Source organism: Eptatretus burgeri, chromosome 12, assembly GCF_056783735.1.
Source record: "Eptatretus burgeri isolate ZD-2024b chromosome 12, Ebu_testis_v1, whole genome shotgun sequence".
Taxonomy (NCBI): domain Eukaryota; kingdom Metazoa; phylum Chordata; class Myxini; order Myxiniformes; family Myxinidae; genus Eptatretus; species Eptatretus burgeri.
This window is the reverse complement of record NC_140972.1, coordinates 20,387,372-20,412,636: the sequence shown is the minus strand read 5'-3', so window position 1 is coordinate 20,412,636 and position 25,265 is coordinate 20,387,372. Positions and strand designations below refer to the sequence as shown.

Below are 25,265 nucleotides of genomic sequence, written 5' to 3'. Positions count from 1 at the left end.
CCCATCTCCTGTAGTTTTTCATTCTCTCTCTGCCACAACATCATCCTTTGATCCTCCTGTTCCTTTGCATCCTGCATCTCCACTGTTTCTGTTTTTGGAACCTCCTCGAGTAATGGCTGCTCTTTCGTTCCAATTTTGTTCTTTGAATGTTTGCGGCCACATCCAAAACTGCAAGAAACAGACACAATACTTGTCAGTTTCAGCTAAAATGAAGTACACTCACTATTATATAAAGTGAAGTGTGGTGTCTGTCCGTATGTTTGTAAGGTCGCACGTTCGGCTGTCTCCCGTTTCTAGCGGCCGCTTCTCACACACTGCGTTTCAAAAGCTCCACATGCAGGCAAAGCTCAACATTGAACCAGAAGAAAAGCATAACACCAAACGAGATACCTTTTAAATGTATAAATACAACATGGAATCGCAGTTTGTTTTACAGTGCATGAAGATACGACCTGGGCTGACAGTGTGGCTTTGACGTACGCACACTTGTCGACCCATAAGGGTTCGATCACCGAACAACATTACATTTGTGTTTGAAGCTTGTTATTTATTTATTTATTTATTATGCAATGTAAAGGCTCAGAGAAGAGCTCACACACAGAACATATAACAAAGTGACCAGGAGACAAGAGGGACGGGAGAGGAAGCACAAAACAGTGGGAAACAGAGATATGAGGAGATCTGTGGAAGGGAGAGGGATGGAGCGGGGTACACGGGTAAACAAGATGTATGATGCACAGTCATGAAGTCATGTATCATTGATGATTGTTGAAAATCGCTTGATGAAAAAATACATTACTGTACATGACTTCATTACTGTACATCATACATGACTTCATTACTGAACATCTTACATGACTACAGGGACTTTCAGGAAGGAAGGCAGGGAATTTGAAGGAGGGAGGCTTGGGTGGATTAACGGGGATCATGAAAAGATCATGGACAAGATCGTGGTTTTGGATAGGGCAAGATAAGAGATGGTGGTGAACAGCTTAAAACCTGGAGGGAAGAGTGGGATTCATGAGTGTGTGGGAGTTTGCTCTAAAGCTGGAAAAAAAGAGGAATAAAAGAAAGAAGGTGAGCAGTGATTCGTGATTTTGGTAGTTTTCCCAGAAGGGGGTTGCTGGTGGACCATGAGCTCCCTGCAGTAATATGGGCGGTGCAGAAAGCAGACAGATCCGGGGGGGAGGTCGGAGAGGAGACTGGAGAAGACCTGCCTCTGGTGTGAGAATGAGAGACCCAAAGACTCAGCCTCATCATGGGAGATACCAATGATCCGAAATGCCTTGGTTTCCACAGTGTGAAACAGCTGAGAAAGGTGAGAGGTGGGAGCACCAGCCCAGAGGGAAGAGAAGTACTCCATCAGACTGTGGAGGATGAAAGCTTTGTACATGGTCAGGAGGTCAGGTATGCCAATGACGGACTTTGCACGATGGAGGATGCCCAATCGGCGACTGGCTTTGGAGGCCAGCTTGGAGATGTTGCTTTCCCAGGAAAGATCATGGCAGATAGTGAGACCAAAAACTTTAAATAAAGGACTTCTTCAAGAGGATTGTTGAGAAAGTAGATGGGGAGGGAGGGTGGGTGGTTCCAGATGGTCCTTTTGGAGTGATGTTGAGTGTGAAATTTGTAAGTATTGAAAGGCATGTTCCACGTGTTGGACCATCGTGTGATTTTATCCAGATTTGCAGAGTGAAGAGGCTGCTGCTTGCCGGTCTGATTGATGACATGGTACAGCAGATGGTGGAGTCATCAGCAAAGAGATAAATAGGATTTTTCAGAGTTGGAGAGATCATTGATGAAAACCAGAAAAAGCACTGGGCCCAGAAGACTGCCTTGAAGAACTCCAGCCTGGACAGGAAAAGGGGATGAGAGAATTAAATTGAGGGCCATACGTTGACTGCTTCAGGAGAGGAAGTCTGCGAGCCATGAGTGGAGATTGCCGTGGATACCATAGGAAGAGAGTTTGTTGAGCAGGGCAGGATGCCAGACCGTATCAAAAGCACACGATATGTCTAAGAGATGGCTCTGATCTCATTTCTGGCATTGAGGGCCTCCATCCATTTTTGGGAAAGCAGAAGCAGCAAGTCCAGGGTGGAGTGACCTGGTCTGAATTTAATTTTGTGATTGGAAATCAGGCCATTGGAGAAGAGGAAGGATTTAATGTTAGAAGCGATGATGGATTCTATAACCTTGATGATGATTGGGAGGGATCTGTTTTTGCACCTTTTTATACAGGGCAGTGATGTTTGCTGATTTCCAAGCAGATGGCAGATGACCTTGAGCAAATGAGAGGGTGAATAGAACAGAGAGAAGGTGAGTAAGAGCAGCAGAGGAGGTTTTTTGGACAATCGGGCTGATGCCGTCTGGACCGGTTGAAGAATCTGAGTCGAGGTTTGACAGCAAGCTGTCCACCTTTTCATGAGAAAAGGACACAAAGTCCCGGAACAGCTGGATGCGACTGGGTAAGGTGAGTACAGAAAGCGATGTGTTTGGTACACAAGATTTCGAAGCAAACACAGAGTTTAAGCATTCAGCCTTTTCATGTGCAGTGTCAGCTGTGCATCTCTGAGGTTAGGGAGGGGGTGGCGGGGGATCATCCACCAGAAACAGACGTGATGAGATGTCACCAGGATTTGGAGGAGGGAGACAGGTTTGTGAGTTCAGACTTAAGGTTGGAAAATTGTTGCTTCATGGCTTTCTTCAGGGTAGACACACTTTTTCCGAGCTTTGTGGAAGGAACTGAGATTGCCCTCAGTTGTATTTGCCTTCCATGAGGCGAAGGCAATTTGTTTCAGGACAACTGCCTCACCACAAGCTTCAGTGTACCATGGGAGGGAAGAAGGGTGGGAAAATGAAGACGAGATGGGTTCAGCATAGTCCTCGCCGTTTGATAAGAAAACAATCACAGGCGTTGGACAGAAAGAGAACATCCCTTTGGACCATGATGAAGGATAATTTGCAGAGGTTTCCCGACCAGGTTCAAATGGTTCAAGAACTTAGTTAAGATGATTGACAAAGAAGGATGTAATTGTGTGGCACATTTCTTCAGATGTTCGAGGAAGATGGCAGGTTTATTGAAATAAATAATCATGTCAGATGAAGCTAATTTTGAGCTTCCAGGTTTTGTTAACAAGCAGAACACTCGATTCGGGGTGGAAACAACCTTTACATGGCAAACGTGTCACAGTGTGGTGCGGCATTTCTTGTGCTGGAGTCATTGGGCCATATTATTTTTCAGCTGCCAATGGAGCAACTGTTGCGGTGATACTTGAGCGACAAAGAAATGATAAGATACTTTCTTGCTCCAAAACTAAGGAACTTGGGATTTGATGGTTAAACCTGGTTCCAACAAGGTGGGCAAACTGCTCATTCTGCTTGTGCATCAATGTCATTCCTGAAGGACCTTTTCCTCGATCATCTCATTTCATGATCTGGAGATGTTCCATGGCCAGCCAGAAGTCTGGATTTAACAGCGCTTGATTTCTTCTTGTGGAGGTACCTTAAATCAACTGCCTACCAGACAAGAGCAAGGACTATTCAAGACTTATGGAAGCAAATTGAAGAGGAACGAACCTTTATTCCACTTGAAACCTTCAGGAAAATGATGCAAAACATTGCTGTTCGTGTGCGTCAAGACATACAGGAAAATGGTGGTCACTTTAAGGGTGTTATTTTGAAGATCAAGGAGTAATAATAAGCTGAAGTATTCCCCTGGAAGGGCTGTTTTGTTTAAATATATGTATATGAATATTCTCATTTTCTATTAAATTTCTATTTCAACATGAAATATAAATGTGTCAGTTATTTATTGTCCACCCAGTAGAATGGAGCAAGTGCATGTCCACCGACTAACCCACGTGATTTAAATACTTTCAACATGTCATGTTTAAATGTAAGTTGGACCGTGACTGCGTCTATTACAAGTACTATTGGAAGGTACTTTTGAAACCTTTGGACCCTTTAGACTGCTGAGACCCCTCAGTGCCCCATATATAAATCCTCATGTTTGCCTTGTTGGTTGACCAAGTGAGTTGCACGTTAAAACTCCTGAGATAAGTGAAGGAGTTTAATTTTTTCGTTAAATCACTGATGACATACACATGAAACCTATTACTGTGCACTTATTTTGAAACCTTTCAAACCAATAATTTTCTCCTGAAGTGATTTAGGGTTAATTGGGCAAAGGGGTTGAATGCTTATGCAACTGAGAATCATCTGATTACCCATGCCAACAAAGGTGGATGGAGGTTATGTTTTCACCCCCATCTGTTTGTTTGTTTATGAACAAAATATCTCAAAAAGTTGTTGAGGGATTTGGACGAAATTTGTTGGAGAGCTTGGGTATGCGATCCGGACAATATGATTAGATTTTGGTGATGATCCCAATCCGGATCTGGATGCAATAGTTTGGTGGTGGATGAGTTGGTAATGTGATAAGAAGAAGCCAATTAAATTTTAGTTGAGGTCCGAATCCAGATCTGGCCTATCAGTGGGATACAAAACATAAACTAATCAGCCTTGCGGAGGTATGAGCTCCACCGAATGCCTTTATAGTTTTCTCTGTTAATCTGACTTATTCACATTTTATCTGCATTTTTTAGTTTTATCACTTCGGAATAGTTTGTGAAGACGACATATTAAGTTTGATTTGAAAGCATCAAGAAATAAGCTCAGGTGGCATCAACATGTGAAACCTGGGAGGGTTGAATACCTTTGCAGGCCACTGCATAATAGGAGCCATGCATGCATGTTCCAGACCCCTCGCTACCTTTAAACCCCTTGACACCTGAAGACCCCTTTGTACTCTCAAAGACCCCTAAGATCCCCAAGGACCTTGAGAACTCAAAGATATGTTGAAATCCTTCAGGTGCTTGAGACTCCTCATGACCTTGAAGACCCACCACCCACCCAAAAAACTTTCAGACTCCGAAGACAACCAAAACCCTTAGGACCCCCCTCCCCCCCCCCCCCCCGACCACGATCCTTTCGACTCCACAGACCATTTCTACATTTACTGCCCTTATGGATGAAGCAAGGATCACATTGATGAAAACGTCACTTGTCTTCCTTACCAGTGAATGTGGAGCTTTTTTTGTGCTTCCTCTGTCGATTGAACCAGGAAGATGGTTTAAATGATGTTACGATGACAAATAAAAAGATGCCAATTGTGACGAACACGACGTCACGAAGTTTGGAGACCACTGATTCCTCCACAGCGTTTTTCTCGAAAATCTATGGACAAGGAAAAAAGGGCAGGGAGAGGAGAAAAGTTTATTAACCCGTCCCTCACGCAGTGGAAGGTGGGGTTTTGCAATCACGTGTGTGTGCGTGCGTGCGTCCGGTCCGTAACTTTGTTACAATTTGAAATTTTTAAATCAAATTTTCAAGAAAGCTTTATTATTAGAATATTAGAATATGGAGAAGAAAAAATAAAATAATTTTGTGAAAAGGTCAAAAGGTCAAATTCACCGAAAATCATCAATTTAATGCAATTCACCTGAAATTCCAATTTACCATTTGAGCTTTGTCATTAAATTTTCAGCATAACTTTCTCATGAGAATATGGAGAAAATAAATTAATGTTTTGGTCAAAAGGTCAAAGTTCAGCATCACATAAAATCACTAATTTTCATGCAATTGATCTGAAATTTTAAGAATTAGCATATTGGGTTACTGAATTGGTTCACCAATTAAAAGGTAGAAGCAGAATTAAATGTTTTTTTTTGATCAAACGGCAAAGGTCAAGATCACCCAAAATCGTGAACAGCTTTCACTGAAGGTGAAAGGAGGTTATATTTTCCAGCTGTTATAATCATCATCATCATCATCATCATCATCATCATCATCATCATCATCAGCCTGTTTTCAATCCTCTGCAGGATGAAGGTGTTGAACTCACACTGGGTATATTGGTTTCATGACCATGCTTGTCAAGCACAGTTTAACAAGAGAGTTTGGGAAGCAATTTGTGATTTGTTCAGAATGCTGGCGATAACTCGTCGAGTCTTTGCAAGAAACACCTTGGGAACTTTAATGTCCACCAACGAGAAAAGCATTCCATGAAGATTCCTCCATCAACACGACCATGAAGATTCCTCCATTTACACGACCATGAAGATTCCTCCATCTACACGACCATGAAGATTCATCCATCTCCACGACCATGAAGATTCCTCCAGCTTCATGACCATGAAGATTCCTCCAGCTTCATGACCATGAAGATTCCTCCATATACACGACCATGAAGATTCCTCCATCGACACGACCATGAAGATTCCTCCATATACACGACCATGAAGATTCCTCCATCGACACGACCATGAAGATTCCTCCATCGACACGACCATGAAGATTCCTCCATCTACACGACCATGAAGATTCCTCCATATACACGACCATGAAGATTCCTCCATCAACACGACCATGAAGATTCCTCCATCGCCACGACCATGAAGATTCCTCCATCTACACGACCATGAAGATTCCTCCATCAACAGGACCATGAAGATTCCTCCATCTACACGACCATGAAGATTCCTCCATCTACACGATCATGAAGATTCCTCCATCTACAAGACCATGAAGATTCCTCCATCTACACGACCATGAAGATTCCTCCATCAACACGACCATGAAGATTCCTCCATCAACACGACCATGAAGATTCCTCCATCAACACGACCATGAAGATTCCTCCATCAACACGACCATGAAGATTCCTCCATCAACACGACCATGAAGATTCCTCCATCAACACGACCATGAAGATTCCTCCATCTACACGACCATGAAGATTCCTCCATCTACACGACCATGAAGATTCCTCCATCTACACGACCATGAAGGAACTTTTGCCTTGAAGCGACAAATTCCAACTTTACCTAATGGGGAAACTTATCCCGAAACCTGCATTTTCCAACCAAATACAAACTCTCTTTATATTCATCATCACATCCTCATGGCAATGAGGTATCACAACCGTTTAAAGGGCAGACAAGGAAGATTAAATATGGGATTTAATCTGGGCACCAACACAAGGAAGATTAAATATGGGATTTAATCAAACACACAATGGACTACTCTTTTTAAAGGCTACTCCAGGAATCATAGACTTACACAAAAAAGTGCCACTGAACAAGGCAGCCAACTTAATTTGGTCTCTGAATATCCTGGTTGTGGTGCACAAGGACGACAGTTTTTAATCTTCGGATCCGATAACATTGGAATCAAACTCACAGAAGAAAACAGAAAATGTCCTTTACAGTTTCCCTGTAAAATTACAAATGTATCCTATTTATCCCACTTGAAAAGTACCAACGTGTATTTCCCACGTATCAGAAAAAAGATGTTCCCAGAAAAATAACTCATTTTCACTCTGCTGTATAAAGCTGTTTCAATTTTTGCATGTAATTAAGCTATCCAAACATTCTTCTACATCTCTGACAACAAAGGAAATATGTTCACGTTATTCCTTGACCCTCCAAACATGTGTAGATTCCTTATTTACAAATGTCCATGAACCAGAAGTTGAGATATTTACGAAAATGAGAATTTCCATAATGGCGGATCCGAATGAAAACATCAATGCATTTAAAATTATTTCCACTACTTTTACTCAAACAGAAAATAGTTGTGTTTCCCTCAAACACCAACAGACATCATAAGTCACAGTTATGTACATCAGGCCCAGGTAATTCATTCTATTGATTAATCTGATTTTGCATGATTTTGGAATGATTCATTGTGCTTTGTATTTTATGCGAATTAGCCAACTTAAAAAAATTCAAAAATATTTTAATATATTTTTTGCCAACCTGTCTTGTATCTGGCAACACTTAAGTTACGATTTTTTGACAAAAAACTGACATGTGGTAATTACAAGTAAAGAAAATGGAAATTCTTGCATTTTTGTGGGAATTCTTGTGTTTTCGTCAAATTGAATTTACATGCAAATACGCTAATTTGCATAAACAAAATATATTTTAATACGTAAATGTATAAACTTTAATTTGACACCAACTTTGTGAATTCTCATTTTCGTAAATATCTCAACTTCTGGTTCATGGACATTTGTAAATAATGAATCTACACATATGTTTGGAGGGTCAAGGAATAACGTGAACATATTTCCTTTGTTGTCAGAGATGGAGAATAATGTTTGGATAGCTTAATTACATGCAAAAATGGAAACAGCTTTATCTCCACAGCAGAGTGAAAATGAGTTATTTTTCTGGGAACATCTTTTTTGTGACATGTGGGAAATACACGTTGGTACTTTTCAAGTGGGATAAATAGGATACATTTGTAATTTTACAGGGAAACTGTAAAGGACATTTTCTGTTTTCTTCTGTGAGTTTGATTCCAATGTTATCGGATCCGAAGATTAAAAACTGTCGTCCTTGTGCACCACAACCAGGATATTCAGAGACCAAATTAAGTTGGCTGCCTTGTTCAGTGGCACTTTTTTGTGTAAGTCTATGATTCCTGGAGTAGCCTTTAAAAAGAGTAGTCCATTGTGTGTTGGTGCCCAGATTAAATCCCATATTTAATCTTCCTTGTCTGCCCTTTAAACGGTTGTGATACCTCATTGCCATGAGGATGTGATGAGGAATATAAAGAGAGTTTGTATTTGGTTGGAAACTGCAGGTTTCGGGATAAGTTTCCCCATTAGGTAAAGTTGGAATTTGTCGCTTCAAGGCAAAAGTTCCTTCATGGTCGTGCAGATGGAGGAATCTTCATGGTCGTGTAGATGGAGGAACCTTCATGGTCGTGTTGATGGAGGAATCTTCATGGTCGTGTAGATGGAGGAATCTTCATGGTCGTGTAGATGGAGGAACCTTCATGGTCGTGTTGATGGAGGAATCTTCATGGTCGTGTTGATGGAGGAATCTTCATGGTCGTGTTGATGGAGGAATCTTCATGGTCGTGTAGATGGAGGAATCTTCATGGTCGTGTTGATGGAGGAATCTTCATGGTCGTGTAGATGGAGGAATCTTCATGGTCGTGTAGATGGAGGAATCTTCATGGTCGTGAGGATAGAGGAATCTTCATGGTCGTGTAGATTGAGGAATCTTCATGGTCTTGTAGATGGAGGAATCTTCATGGTCGTGTAGATGGAGGAATCTTCATGGTCTTGTAGATGGAGGAATCTTCATGGTCGTGTAGATTGAGGAATCTTCATGGTCGTGTTGATGGAGGAATCTTCATGGTCCTGGAGTTGGAGGAATCTTCATGGTCGTGTAGATGGAGGAATCTTCATGGTCGTGTAGATGGAGGAATCTTCATGGTCGTGTAGATGGAGGAATTTTCATGGTGGTGTATATGGAGGAATCTTCATGGTCGTGTAGATGGAGGAATCTTCATGGTCGTGTAGATGGAGGAATCTTCATGTTCGTGTCGATGGAGGAATCTTCATGGTCGTGTAGATGAAGGAATCTTCATGGTCATGAAGCTGGAGGAATCTTCATGGTCGTGGAGATGGAGGAATCTTCATGGTCGTGTAGATGGAGGAATCTTCATGGTCGTGGAGATGGAGGAATCTTCATGGTCGTGTAGATGGAGGAATCTTCATGGTCGTGTAAATGGAGGAATCTTCATGGTCGTGTTGATGGAGGAATCTTCATGGAATGCTTTTCTCGTTAGTGGACGTTAAAGATCCCAAGGTGTTTCTTGCAAAGACTCGACGAGTTATCGCCAGCATTCTGAACAAATCACAAATTGCTTCCCAAACTCTCTTGTTAAACTGTGCTTGACAAGCATGGTCCTGAAACCAATATACCCAGTGTGAGTTCAACACCTTCATCCTGCAGAGGATTGAAAACAAGCTGATGATGATGATGATGATGATGATGATGATGATGATGATGATGATAACAGCTGGAAAATATAACCTCCTTTCACCTTCAGTGAAAGCTGTTCACGATTTTGGGTGATCTTGACCTTTGCCTTTTGATAAAAAAAACATTTAATTCTGCTTCTACCTTTTAATTGGTGAACCAATTCAGTAACCCAATATGCTAATTCTTAAAATTTCAGATCAATTGCATGAAAATTAGTGATTTTATGTGATGCTGAACTTTGACCTTTTGACCAAAACATTAATTTATTTTCTCCATATTCTCATGAGAAAGTTATGCTGAAAATTTAATGACAAAGCTCAAATGGTAAATTGGAATTTCAGGTGAATTGCATTAAATTGATGATTTTCGGTGAATTTGACCTTTTGACCTTTTCACAAAATTATTTTATTTTTTCTTCTCCATATTCTAATATTCTAATAATAAAGCTTTCTTGAAAATTTGATTTAAAAATTTCAAATTGTAACAAAGTTACGGACCGGACGCACGCACGCACACACACGTGATTGCAAAACCCCACCTTCCACTGCGTGAGGGACGGGTTAATAAACTTTTCTCCTCTCCCTGCCCTTTTTTCCATGTCCATAGATTTTCGAGAAAAACGCTGTGGAGGAATCAGTGGTCTCCAAACTTCGTGACGTCGTGTTCGTCACAATTGGCATCTTTTTATTTGTCATCGTAACATCATTTAAACCATCTTCCTGGTTCAATCGACAGAGGAAGCACAAAAAAAAGCTCCACATTCACTGGTAAGGAAGACAAGTGACGTTTTCATCAATGTGATCCTTGCTTCATCCATAAGGGCAGTAAATGTAGAAATGGTCTGTGGAGTCGAAAGGATCGTGGTCGGGGGGGGGGGGAGGGGGGTCCTAAGGGTTTTGGTTGTCTTCGGAGTCTGAAAGTTTTTTGGGTGGGTGGTGGGTCTTCAAGGTCATGAGGAGTCTCAAGCACCTGAAGGATTTCAACATATCTTTGAGTTCTCAAGGTCCTTGGGGATCTTAGGGGTCTTTGAGAGTACAAAGGGGTCTTCAGGTGTCAAGGGGTTTAAAGGTAGCGAGGGGTCTGGAACATGCATGCATGGCTCCTATTATGCAGTGGCCTGCAAAGGTATTCAACCCTCCCAGGTTTCACATGTTGATGCCACCTGAGCTTATTTCTTGATGCTTTCAAATCAAACTTAATATGTCGTCTTCACAAACTATTCCGAGGTGATAAAACTAAAAAATGCAGATAAAATGTGAATAAGTCAGATTAACAGAGAAAACTATAAAGGCATTCGGTGGAGCTCATACCTCCGCAAGGCTGATTAGTTTATGCTTTGTATCCCACTGATAGGCCAGATCTGGATTCGGACCTCAACTAAAATTTAATTGGCTTCTTCTTATCACATTACCAACTCATCCACCAAATGTTGGCCTAATCCGTGCATAATTTTTTGAAATATCACTCTTGTACATCGGTTTTGCCTGATGATTCAACAGTGAAGAATCACTTAAAAATACTCTGATCTGGATCCGGATTAAATCTTCACCAAAATCGAAATGAATACTTCCTCGTTACATACCAAACCTCTCCACCAAGTTTCGTCCAAATTCATCCACAACTTTTTGAGATAACCTTCTATCCGTCATTTTTGGCCAATCACTCAATGGCGAAGAATCACTTGGAAAACTATTGCATCCAGATCCGGATTGGGATCATCACCAAAATCTAATCATATTGTCCGGATCGCATACCCAAGCTCTCCAACAAATTTCGTCCAAATCCGTCAACAAGTTTTTGAGATATTTTGTTCATAAACAAACAAACAGATGGGGGTGAAAACATAACCTCCATCCACCTTTGTTGGCATGGGTAATCAGATGATTCTCAGTTGCATAAGCATTCAACCCCTTTGCTCATTTAACCCTAAATCACTTCAGGAGAAAATTATTGGTTTGAAAGGTTTCAAAATAAGTGCACAGTAATAGGTTTCATGTGTATGTCATCAGTGATTTAACTAAAAAATTAAACTCCTTCACTTATCTCAGGAGTTTTAACGTGTAACTCACTTGGTCAACCAACACGGCAAACATGAGGATTTATATATGGGGTACTGAGGGGTCTCAGCAGTCTAAAGGGTCCAAAGGTTTCAAAAGTACCTTCCAATAGTACTTGTAATAGACGCAGTCACGGTCCAACTTACATTTAAACATGACATGTTTTTTAATCACGTATTTAATCAGTGGGTTAGTCGGTGGACATGCACTTGCTCCATTCTACTGGGTGGACAATAAATAACTGACATTTATATTTCATGTTGAAATAGAAATTTAATAGAAAATGAGAATATTCATATATATATTTAAACAAAACAGCCCTTCCAGGGGAATACTTCAGCTTATTATTACTCCTTGATCTTCAAAATAACACCCTTAAAGTGACCACCATTTTCCTGTATGTCTTGACGCACACGAACAGCAATGTTTTGCATCATTTTCCTGAAGGTTTCAAATGGAATAAAGGTTCGTTCCTCTTCAATTTGCTTCCATAAGTCTTGAATAGTCCTTGCTCTTGTCTGGTAGGCAGTTGATTTAAGGTACCTCCACAAGAAGAAATCAAGCGCTGTTAAATCCAGACTTCTGGCTGGCCATGGAACATCTCCAGATCATGAAATGAGATGATCGAGGAAAAGGTCCTTCAGGAATGACATTGATGCACAAGCAGAATGAGCAGTTGCCCCACCTTGTTGGAACCAGGTTTAACCATCAAATCCCAAGTTCCTTAGTTTTGGAGCAAGAAAGTATCTTATCATTTCTTTGTCGCTCAAGTATCACCGCAACAGTTGCTCCATTGGCAGCTGAAAAATAATATGGCCCAATGACTCCAGCACAAGAAATGCCGCACCACACTGTGACACGTTTGCCATGTAAAGGTTGTTGGTGGAACTGCTCAGGATTTTCTTCCACCCCGAATCGAGTGTTCTGCTTGTTAACAAAACCTGGAAGCTCAAAATTAGCTTCATCTGACATGATTATTTATTTCAATAAACCTGCCATCTTCCTCGAACATCTGAAGAAATGTGCCACACAATTACATCCTTCTTTGTCAATCATCTTAACTAAGTTCTTGAACCATTTGAACCTGGTCGGGAAACCTCTGCAAATTATCCTTCATCATGGTCCAAAGGGATGTTCTCTTTCTGTCCAACGCCTGTGATTGTTTTCTTATCAAACGGCGAGGACTATGCTGAACCCATCTCGTCTTCATTTTCCCACCCTTCTTCCCTCCCATGGTACACTGAAGCTTGTGGTGAGGCAGTTGTCCTGAAACAAATTGCCTTCGCCTCATGGAAGGCAAATACAACTGAGGGCAATCTCAGTTCCTTCCACAAAGCTCGGAAAAAGTGTGTCTACCCTGAAGAAAGCCATGAAGCAACAATTTTCCAACCTTAAGTCTGAACTCACAAACCTGTCTCCCTCCTCCAAATCCTGGTGACATCTCATCAAGTCTGTTTCTGGTGGATGATCCCCCGCCACCCCCTCCCTAACCTCAGAGATGCACAGCTGACACTGCACATGAAAAGGCTGAATGCTTAAACTCTGTGTTTGCTTCGAAATCTTGTGTACCAAACACATCGCTTTCTGTACTCACCTTACCCAGTCGCATCCAGCTGTTCCGGGACTTTGTGTCCTTTTCTCATGAAAAGGTGGACAGCTTGCTGTCAAACCTCGACTCAGATTCTTCAACCGGTCCAGACGGCATCAGCCCGATTGTCCAAAAAAACCTCCTCTGCTGCTCTTACTCACCTTCTCTCTGTTCTATTCACCCTCTCATTTGCTCAAGGTCATCTGCCATCTGCTTGGAAATCAGCAAACATCACTGCCCTGTATAAAAAGGTGCAAAAACAGATCCCTCCCAATCATCATCAAGGTTATAGAATCCATCATCGCTTCTAACATTAAATCCTTCCTCTTCTCCAATGGCCTGATTTCCAATCACAAAATTAAATTCAGACCAGGTCACTCCACCCTGGACTTGCTGCTTCTGCTTTCCCAAAAATGGATGGAGGCCCTCAATGCCAGACATGAGATCAGAGCCATCTCTTAGACATATCGTGTGCTTTTGATACGGTCTGGCACCCTGCCCTGCTCAACAAACTCTCTTCCTATGGTATCCACGGCAATCTCCACTCATGGCTCGCAGACTTCCTCTCCTGAAGCAGTCAACGTATGGCCCTCAATTTAATTCTCTCATCCCCTTTTCCTGTCCAAGCTGGAGTTCTTCAAGGCAGTCTTCTGGGCCCAGTGCTTTTTCTGGTTTTCATCAATGATCTCTCCAACTCTGAAAAATCCTATTTATCTCTTTGCTGATGACTCCACCATCTGCTGTACCATGTCATCAATCAGACCGGCAAGCAGCAGCCTCTTCACTCTGCAAATCTGGATAAAATCACACGCTGGTCCAACACGTGGAACATGCCTTTCAATACTTACAAATTTCACACTCAACATCACTCCAAAAGGACCATCTGGAACCACCCACCCTCCCTCCCCATCTACTTTCTCAACAATCCTCTTGAAGAAGTCCTTTATTTAAAGTTTTTGGTCTCACTATCTGCCATGATCTCTCCTGGGAAAGCAACATCTCCAAGCTGGCCTCCAAAGCCAGTCGCCGATTGGGCATCCTCCATCGTGCAAAGTCCGTCATTGGCATACCTGACCTCCTGACCATGTACAAAGCTTTCATCCTCCACAGTCTGATGGAGTACTTCTCTTCCCTCTGGGCTGGTGCTCCCACCTCTCACCTTTCTCAGCTGTTTCACACTGTGGAAACCAAGGCATTTCGGATCATTGGTATCTCCCATGATGAGGCTGAGTCTTTGGGTCTCTCATTCTCACACCAGAGGCAGGTCTTCTCCAGTCTCCTCTCCGACCTCCCCCCCCAGATCTGTCTGCTTTCTGCACCGCCCATATTACTGCAGGGAGCTCATGGTCCACCAGCAACCCCCTTCTGGGAAAACTACCAAAATCACGAATCACTGCTCACCTTCTTTCTTTTATTCCTCTTTTTTTCTAGCTTAAGAGCAAACTCCCACACACTCATGAATCCCACTCTTCCCTCCAGGTTTTAAAAACAGCTGTTCACCACCATCTCTTATCTTGCCCTATCCAAAACCACGATCTTGTCCATGATCTTTTCATGATCCCCGTTAATCCACCCAAGCCTCCCTCCTTCAAATTCCCTGCCTTCCTTCCTGAAAGTCCCTGTAGTCATGTAAGATGTTCAGTAATGAAGTCATGTATGATGTACAGTAATGAAGTCATGTACAGTAATTGTATTTTTTCATCAAGCGATTTTCAACAATCATCAATGATACATGACTTCATGACTGTGCATCATACATCTTGTTTACCCCGTGTACCCCGCTCCATCCCTCTCCCTTCCACAGATCTCCTCATATCTCTGTTTCCCACTGTTTTGTGCTTCCTCTCCCGTCCCTCTTGTCTCCTGGTCACTTTGTTATATGTTCTGTGTGTGAGCTCTTCTCTGAGCCTTTACATTGCATAATAAATAAATAAATAAATAACAAGCTTCAAACACAAATGTAATGTTGTTCGGTGATCGAACCCTTATGGGTCGACAAGTGTGCGTACGTCAAAGCCACACTGTCAGCCCAGGTCGTATCTTCATGCACTGTAAAACAAACTGCGATTCCATGTTGTATTTATACATTTAAAAGGTATCTCGTTTGGTGTCATGCTTTTCTTCTGGTTCAATGTTGAGCTTTTCCTGCATGCAGAGCTTTTAAAACACAGTGTGGGAAGCGGCCGCCGGATATGGGAGACAGCCGAACGTGTAACCATACAAACACACACAAACAGACACCACACTTCACATTATGTAATAGATACTGTGCTTCATTTTAGCTCGAACTGACAAGTATTGTGTTTGTTTCTTGCAGTTTTGGATGTGGCCGGAGACATTTAAAGAACATGGGGAAGAAAGAGCAGCCGTTGCTCGAGGAAGTTCCAAAAAACAAAACCTTGGAGATGCAGAATGTGAAGGAACAGGAGGATGAAAGAACAAAGTTGTGGCTGAGAGAGCATGAAAAACTACAGGAAAGGGGTGAAAAGTTGCACCAAAAAGAGGAAGAACTGAAGGAAAGAGAACTCCTCATTCAGCTTGGAGAGCAAACAGTTCAGGGAAAAGTTGTGCAACAAAAATATGAGGAAGAGGAATGAGAAAAAGAGAAGGAAATGCAGAAAGAAATAGAGGAAGAACAGCAGAGGAAAAGCAAGGAAGAGGAACTGAGGAAAAAAGATGAGGAGGAGCAAATGGAAAAACATGATGAAGAGAAAAAGAAAAAAAACTCTTCAGAGTGGAGACGAATAGAAGAGGAAGTTCGGAGAGAACTCGAAGAATTTGAAAAATGGAGGGAATCGGTGTATCAGGAGCATGCACGTAGACACCTTGAGATCGAACAAAAAGAGAAAGAGGTGTTAAAGAGTGAGCATGTGGTGGAGAAATTACAGAAAGGGATTTCTGAACTCGAGGAAATGGAGTGGGAAAAACGGGCACGATTCGAAAAAAGGAAGGTGTTAAAAGAAGGGGAAATAAAACATCGAGAGATTGAGACGTGCCAACAAGAGAAGGAGATGAGAGAACGAGAAAAGGATGTTGAGGAAATGGCGAGAGTGATGTACCAACGAGAAGAGGAGGAGCGGAGGGAACAAGAGAGATTTTTAGAGAGAAAAAAAATAAAAGAGGAAGATTTTTTCCTTCGAGAGAAAGAGGCACATCAGCTGGAGCAGGGGATTAATAAGAGGGAAAACGATGTGCGCACACGGGAATACGAGGTGTGGAAAAGTGAGGAAAGGGAGGAAACACGACGAGAGCAGGAAGTACAGAGACGAGTCGAATGTGAAAAGCAGAAACAACTCGAACAAGAAAAGAATCGAGGAGTTGAACGGGAAAAAGAGTCGGCAATGGATCAAGAACTCGAGAAACCCTTTCAGAAATCCGACGAGACCAAAAAGGAGGGGAAAGCGAGTCTTGATGTGGAGGACACAGAACATGTGGAAAAACTTGCTGATGGGAAAGTGCATCAACAGCAACAACAGAATGAGACTTCCCAAGAGTGGTCTCAGAAATGGAATGACAAGCAACGGCTCAAGCAGCAACAGAAACAGTTGTTCAAAAAGCAAATGAAGAAACAAAGCAAGGCAGCAGAGAAAAGTGTTTGGGTTGAAAGGAAACCCCACGGTGTTCACGGGACGCAGCAACAACAGAATCCTCGCCATGATCACGGGCTGCAACAACAGCAACAACATACACAGCACATTGTTGAAGAGTTGCAGCAACAACAGAAGCCTCCCCGTGATAAAGAAGCAAAACAGCAGCAACAACAGCCACAGCATGTTGTTCAAGGGTTCCAGCAGGAACAAAAACCTTGCGCTGATCAAGGGCTGAAACATCAGCAGAAGCAGCAAGGTGTTGAGGGGCCACACCATATTCAGGACCTTCAACAGGTAAACATCCATCAGTACTTTGTCGATGAAGGGGTGAACATTCTGGGTACAAACACAGCTCTCCTCAAGATGAAGACCTGAAGTTGAAATAGATTTTAGCACTTAGTCTTTTATAAACATTGCTGGAAATACTTCCTTTGATGAAGAAGAATATCCTTGATTGTGAAGATAATTGTAATTATAATTTTAGTGGGAAAGGTAACTTATTGCTGCGGTCATCCCCATGCAGGAGAGATCGCAATAATTTTAACTCCCTTGATTGGATGAGATCAAATAATTCACCTTTTCATTGGTTACCTGTTCTATCAGTGCATTTCCTTCTGTGCCACATCCTGAACAAGTTATCAAACTGACGAACACAAAAATATATTTAATCTTTCATATTTTTATTGTTTTTCCAAAGACCCCTCAGAAGAGGGGCCCGTTCCCTCCACCACCACCCAAGTACAAGAAACCATCTTACCGGCTGGAACGTAAGTTACCAAGATCTTGCCTTACATTACAAAATATTCCAAACTTTATCTAAATTACATGTTCTTCACCTCCATCGTGTCCCATTTGGTCTGTGCTTCAGAAGTGTTGAGAACAAATGAATATATTGTTTCACTGGAAGCCAGACAAGCACCAAACAATTATTCCAATCAGTGAAAGTCTGGAATGAGTGTTAACATATCCATAAAGAAATCGTTGTGAACACCAAGATGTTCATTAAAATTAATTGTTTGAAAAATCAAATCTTTACAATCCCACCTTCAATCATCGATGGGTGACTCGAGCTGCCTCCCACGAAGCAGTCCATCCTGGTTCGCTTCGACGTCATCAGATGAGGTTTTGTTATTTCAGTTTGTGCAGTAAGTGGGGATTTGTGGGCTCTGTATGAAGCACAGAAATGATGGACCAAATTGCCTCAATTCCCTTGTTCGGTGACACAGTGGGATTTGGTGATGAAGAAAATCAAGATGTGAAAGTGGAGGGGAAGGTGAAATAAAACATGAACTGAAATGCACAAAATGAGGGAGACGGAGAAGCACAGAGAGATCGAGAGAGATATTCATTCCAGGATTGTGTTGGAAGGCAGAATAATGATGGAGATTATGATGACAATGCTCTTGAGTGATTTTGACTTCCTTTTGTTGATGTTTGTGTGCAGAGGAAGAAGTCCTCGTGATGCCCGCTGGAGAGGAGGATGCCATGTTTGGGAGTGACTCTCTCATCACTCCATCATATAAGCTCTCCAGAAATGCAAAAAGATACACCAGGCTCATGCAGATGGCCGATTCAAAATTTTTCAACTGAACGGTGTCCAGAACTAAGGTACGATAAACACTCTGGACTTATTTCATCACCTGAATGCTTTTTTTTGTCCATGTTTGTCAATCTGTCACTTCCTTGTTAAGACGATCATGATGAGAACTTAATAACTATGACTGTGGAAAATTTAATTATTCAAATGAATACATAAAGAAGGTGAGGTCCCTCCCTGATTCACACAATCAACGCCAATCATGAAGGGAACTACAGATATGAACCCTTGGTGTTCATTACTGGACATCATGCGTGACCTTGTTACTGAACATCATACATGACTTCATTACTGTCCATCATACATGACTTCATTACTGTACATCATACATGACTTCATTACTGTACATCATACATGACTTCATTACTGTACATCATACATGACTTCATAACTGTACATCATACATGACTTCATAACTGTACATCATACATGACTTCATTACTGTACATCATACATGACTTCATTACTGTACATCATACATGACTTCATAACTGTACATCATACATGACTTCATAACTGCACATCATACATGACTTCATTACTGTACATCATACATGACTTCATTACTGTACATCATACATGACTTCATTACTGTACATCATACATGACTTCATTACTGTACATCATACATGACTTCATTACTGTACATCATGTGTGACTTCATTACTGTACATCATCGTGTATATTTATGTATATATATATATATATATATATATATATATATATATATATATATATATATATATATATATATATATATATATATATATTGCTGTAAATACTTCCTTTAATGGAGAAGAATATCCTTAATTGTGAACATAATTGTTACGATAATTTTGGTGGGAAAGTTACCTTCTTGGCACAGTCATCCCCATGTCGGATAGATCACAAGAATTTTAACTCATCTTGATTTAACTCTCCCCCCATCTCTCTGCCCCCTCTCTCGTCCAGCAGCGTTGTCTGATATTTCAGATAATTTGTTCAAATTTGCATAAAAGCACCAAAATGGGTACACATGTAGATTAACTAGTACGTGCCCGTAAAAAATAATAATAATAATAAAAAAATTATAATAAATAATTATTCAAACCGCGAGCAACAAACAACAACCACACAGGCCGTTTCTTCGCTCTCGCGTGCCTGTAAGGGCGTGGCCCGGATTTTCACATATTATTCGCAATTTAGTTTTAATACCCAATTATTCAATTAGCGCCAACGTATTTTACCTTTTCGCAATGTCGTGGCAAGGAAAAACAAAAAGAGAAGAGAAGAGAGAGAAAAAAATTTACTTCCTGGTTCGGAGCATACCAGCACTCTGATGTTACCGAAATTTATACACCGTCTAACATGAAAACGATCATAACTTGGGGCATTGTGTTTATCTATAAATGCGCAAAAGAAATTGAGAAATTATTAGAATACACGAAGTCATCATTATCCGGAAGCCCGTACGTTGTAACCTGTAATGGGGAACGCGGCTGAGGTTCCCTTCCCCATCGGCCACGCCCACGCAACAACGTGTCTCGTCATTGGTTTGGTAAATAAATAGCCGTAACTTGGGAAGCACTTGTCCGATTAATATCAAACCTTGAAAAGGCACATCCTCAGGTCGAAAGCAATATATCTGGCAAGTTTCAATTCGATCGGACCAGTGGTTCTCAAGAAACAGCGGTCACACCCCCACACACACACTGACACACACACGCGCGCACACACACACACTGACACACACACACACACACACACACACACACACACACACACACACACACACACACACACACACACACACACACACACACACACACACACACACACACTGCTGTAATTATAGATGGATGTATGCTGACCAAGGCACAATCTCGGGTGGCTCCATATCTCGAATTGCTCGGAATACATTATTCTACATGTGTACCAATTTTCGTACTTTTATGTAAATTTGAACAATCGGTTTGCTATGCTGCAGTCCGACTCTTTGTATTCCCTCTCTTCGTATTTTCATGTGGTATCCAAGGACATCTCCACTCATGGCTCGCAGACTTCCTCTCCTGTCGCAGCCAACGTGTGGTCCTTAATGGAGTTCTCTCATCCCCTCATCCTGTCCAGGCTGAAGTTCCTCAAGGCAGCATTCTGGGCCCTGGTGTTTTTCTGGTTTTCATCAATGATCTCTCCAACTCTGGAAAATCCTCCTTATCTCTTTGCTGATGACTCCACCCTCTGCCGTACCATCTGTCATCCCTCATTTCAGCAAGCAGCAGCCTCTTCGCTCTCTGCAGATCTGGATATAATCACAAGCTGGTCAAACACGTGGAGCACGTCCTTCAATTCTGACAAATCTCACACTCTCACTATGTCTCTCCGAAAGGACCGTTTAGAGCCCCCCCGCCCCCATCGACTTTCTCAACAAACCTCTGGAAGGACTTTGTCAATCAGAAATCTGCTTCGTTTTTCCAACATCCTTCACTCCTACCAGCTTACCAAACCCACTTGCAGATTCCATGAGAAGAACTTCAATCAATATCGAATTCAAATCCTGTTCTTAAACCATTGACTGTAAAAATTATTTTAAATTTCTCTTCTCATTGCTCGACCTGAAGGAAGGTTCCTTTCCAAAAGCATCTTTCCTTGTTTCTCCAACCTTGGTTTTTCATTTCACTCCAACATCCAATCCTCCACTCTTCAATTATTTCAGTACGAGAAGCAAGCATCGCAACAATGACTGCATTCTGCCCCCCCCCCCCGTACCTGCGATCTCACAGTCATTGTGTTGTACTTCAGTCAGTTGTCCGTCTTATTTGGTTCAGAAGGACACAGGTCAAGCCGATGAAACCTTTGTGTGAAGCGGGGCCATCGCGTGAAGTGTGAAGTGAAGCGAGGCCATCGCCGTAAAATACAAAACACACAGGAAATGGTGCTTTGTGTTGAGGCGCGGCGGTGATGGTCATGTTTAACCCTTGACCAGTTAAAGATCCCCGGGGGTTAAATACAGCACGCTAAGCCTTGATCTCATTTGCTGTTTCTCACCTGTCTCTCTCTCTTTCTCTTTCCTCCAGTCCGCTCCTCTCCCCCCCCCGCACACCTTCCCTCTCTCCCCAATCTCCCCCTCCGTCCCTCTACCCCCCCTATCTCTCTGCCCCCTCTCTTAGTATTTTCCTGTGGTATCCAAGGACATATCCACTCATGGCTCGCAGACTTCCTCTCCTGTCGCAGCCAACGTGTGGTCCTTCATGGAGTTCTCTCATCTCCTCATCCTGTCCAGGCTGGAGTTCCTCAAGGCAGCGTTCTGGGCCCTGTTATTTTTCTGGTTTTCATTAATGATCTCTCTGGAAAATCCTCTTTATCTCTTCGCTGAGGACTCCACTGTTTGCCCTACCATCTGTCATCCATCATATCAGCAAGCAGCAGCCTCTTCGCTCTCTGCAGATTTGGATAAAATCACAAGCTGGTCCAACACGTGGAGCATGTCCTTCAACTCTGACAAATCTCACACTCTCACTATGTCTCTCCAAAAGGACCGTTCGGAACCCCCCCGTCCCCCATCTACTTTCTCAACAATCCTCTGTAAGAAGTCCTTTTCTTTCAAGCTTCTGGGTCCCACTATCTGCCATGATCTTTCCAAGGAAAGCCATATTTCCAACCTGGCCTCCAAAGCCAGTCACCGACTGGGAATCCTCCATCGTGCAAAGTCCTTCCTCAGCCCACCTGAGCTCCTGACTACATACAAAGCTTTTATCTGCAGCCTGATGGAGTACTGCTCTCCCCTCTGGGCTGGTGCTCCAGCCTCTCACCTTTCTCGGCTTCACCCTGTGGAAACCAAGGCATTTCGGATCATTGGTATCTCCCACGATGAGGCTGTCTTTGGCCTCTCACTCTCTCACTGCAGGCAAGTCGGTGGTCTTTCTGTCCTCTCTGGTCTCGCCCCCCTCCCCGATCTGTCTGCAATTTGTCCCCATAATATTTCCGCAGGGCGCTCAAGGTCTGCCAACAACCCCCTTCTGGAAAAATACCAAAATCACGAATCACTGCTCACCTTCACTCTTTTATTCCTCTTTTTTTCTCGCCTTTGGAATAAACTCCAAAACTCTGTTTAATCCCATTCTTCCCTCCAAACCTCCAAAACAACTGTTCACCACCACCTCTTATCTTTCCCCATCCAAATCCTCAATCTTTTCTTACCCCGTTAATCCACCTCAAACCCACCTTATTCAAATTCCCTGCTTTTCTTCCTGAAAGTCCCTGTGGTGTCCATCTTGTATACCCCATGTTCCCTTCCACAGATCTCTGAATGTCGCTGTTCCCCACTGTTTTGTCCTTCCCTCTCCCGCCCCTATTGTCTCATGCCCCCCTTGCTGTGTGTTGCGTGTTAGCTCTCATACGAGCCTCAACAAGGTCTACAAAAAAAAAATCATTGTGGCCTTTTAAGTCAAGGCACAGTTGAGCAGGCCAAAAAACACAGCGCCTTCAGGCCTAGCTGCATCACCTAGGTACGCCTTCAGACCCCAGAGAGTGAGGTGGCCGAGGATAGCCTGATGAAGGATATAATTAAATAAGGCTGATCATTACGTATGTTCAAAATGGGTGTTTTCCATCCACTGGGGCCATACTCTGTGCAGAGTGTTGGTGCTGCCTAAGCAGACCCCTTGGCTATTGGACACAATCCTGGATGGGTCACCACTCCGTCACAGTATACCAGCAAGCTGGCACTCTTTTTGACGACCTAGGAAGGATGACAGGCTGAGTTTACCCCACCTGGTATTAATTCAACAGCCGATTTGGGTTTGAACTCAAGATCATGGGATCCCAAGCCCACAACCCTCACCATTAAGTCAACACCAGGCATAATAATACACAGTAGGTTCAATTTTCCAACAATTCTAGAATGTTATTGTCAACGGGCCTGTCAATACTGACGCCTTACGCCAAAGCTACAGCTTCATGAATAGCCAAAATCAAAAGGAGCCATGATCAAGCGGTTAGCGCAATTCTTCCTTCACCCGGTCCTCTGGTCAGAATTGCTCATCCAGCCGGTCGCTTGAGGTACCGCACACGATCCGACACAATGCCGACGTGACAAAAGAGGATCTTCGTCTCGTCTCGGTCTGTCAGAGACTGTTACACAATACACGAGTGTTGACGACACTGTTTTCCTGAAACAAAATGGTATTGAAGAAGAAATGGAGGTAGAGGATGAGAACGGTGAAAGCTATGAGCAATGCTGCTTTGGCAATTTAGTGCTGATACCTCGCTGACCACGTACTGGGAGAAATAAATGGCTGTGGGTCATCTTCTGGCTGGACAGAAGGCCACTCAGAGAGCATTCAACAACTTGCTCGTGGAACTTGCTGTCAAAGATAAACCCTATTTATATTTACGAGTAAATTAAGGTACCCGTTCACCCTGGGAATGTACCGTTGGAATAAACTCAAATATCAGCTTCTTCTCCATTTTTATCATTAAATGAACATAAATTTTACTCCAAGTAAATCAATTATCGACTTTCCAACCAAGTTAATCAATTATCGGCTTTCAAACGCACCATCTTTATCATTCGATGACAGCAGAAACAAGGTATTCGGGCAACACTCTTTAATGAGGTAGTGGAGCGTCAGTCCATGGAAAGCAAAACGCGACATTCAGGGGTGCCATCTCAGCTGCAGAGCAAGTCACAAAACTTTGCGGTTTTTTTTTGGCTACAGGCAATAAATTGCAATTGAAACAGACTTTGACTCAAACGCAAGCACTCAAACATGCACGCACACACACGCACACACACATGTACACACACACACACACACACACACACACACACACACACACACACACACACACACACACACACACACACACACACACACACACACACACACGGTACATGTCAATGTAATTCAAAGACAGAGACTTGCCAGCTCAGACTATTACATTTAGCTTTTTGGGCTTCAAACAGGGTGACCAAATCCGACAAAAAAAACTTGACACACTCAGCACATGTCAAGTGGGCTACAAAAGCCCCACTGCCCCAGGGCCGGATTTAGGCATGGGCAAGCTGGGCAGTTGCCCAGGGGGCCTCCACATATTTCATGAAAAAAAAATTGTAAGGAAAAATGTCGTTGAGTGCCTGAATGGTAGTTGGTAGTTTGTGGAACAGATACAAAATATTAATCTTATCTCATTCTCTATTTTATATGGAAGTCAGTTGACTTCTTAGGAGATTGACAAGTTGACGACGATCATCAACTGCCGAACATTCCACGATTCTCAAAAGCTCTCATTGACAATCTTGTTGCATTGCGTTGACTAGTGTGTGGCAGCCCTTAAAATGAACGTTAGAAACTTTACCTCCCCCAGGGATTTAGGCGAATTGTCCAGTGGAGCAAAGAGAATGGAGAGCAGAGCGGCAAGAGTGTGTGAAGAGTGGTCAGAGAGAACAGCCCGGCAAGGGAGATAGCATGAAGAGCGGCAAGAGAGCTGGAAGGGCCAAGACACAAGAAAGTGAATAGCACGTGCACAAGCCCTGATTCCAGGCTCTGACTCCAACAGTTTGTCAGCTTCTTCAACACATCAGCTCCACTTCCTCCTGATCCTCCTGAGCTA

The 25,265-nt window shown here is 42.6% G+C and overlaps 1 protein-coding gene across 1 annotated transcript in view; it reads left to right on the top strand.

Annotated features, from left to right (window-relative positions):
* Positions 1-25,265, top strand: part of LOC147015211 (uncharacterized) — a 69,658-nt gene that overhangs the window by 2,304 nt on the left and 42,089 nt on the right. Inside the window, 4 exon segments of the mRNA XM_085849098.1 lie at positions 10,449-10,609; positions 15,805-17,371; positions 17,775-17,844; positions 18,522-18,665. Of these exon segments, the coding sequence (XP_085705224.1) occupies positions 15,836-17,371; positions 17,775-17,844; positions 18,522-18,665 (1,750 nt within the window). The 5' untranslated portion in view covers positions 10,449-10,609; positions 15,805-15,835.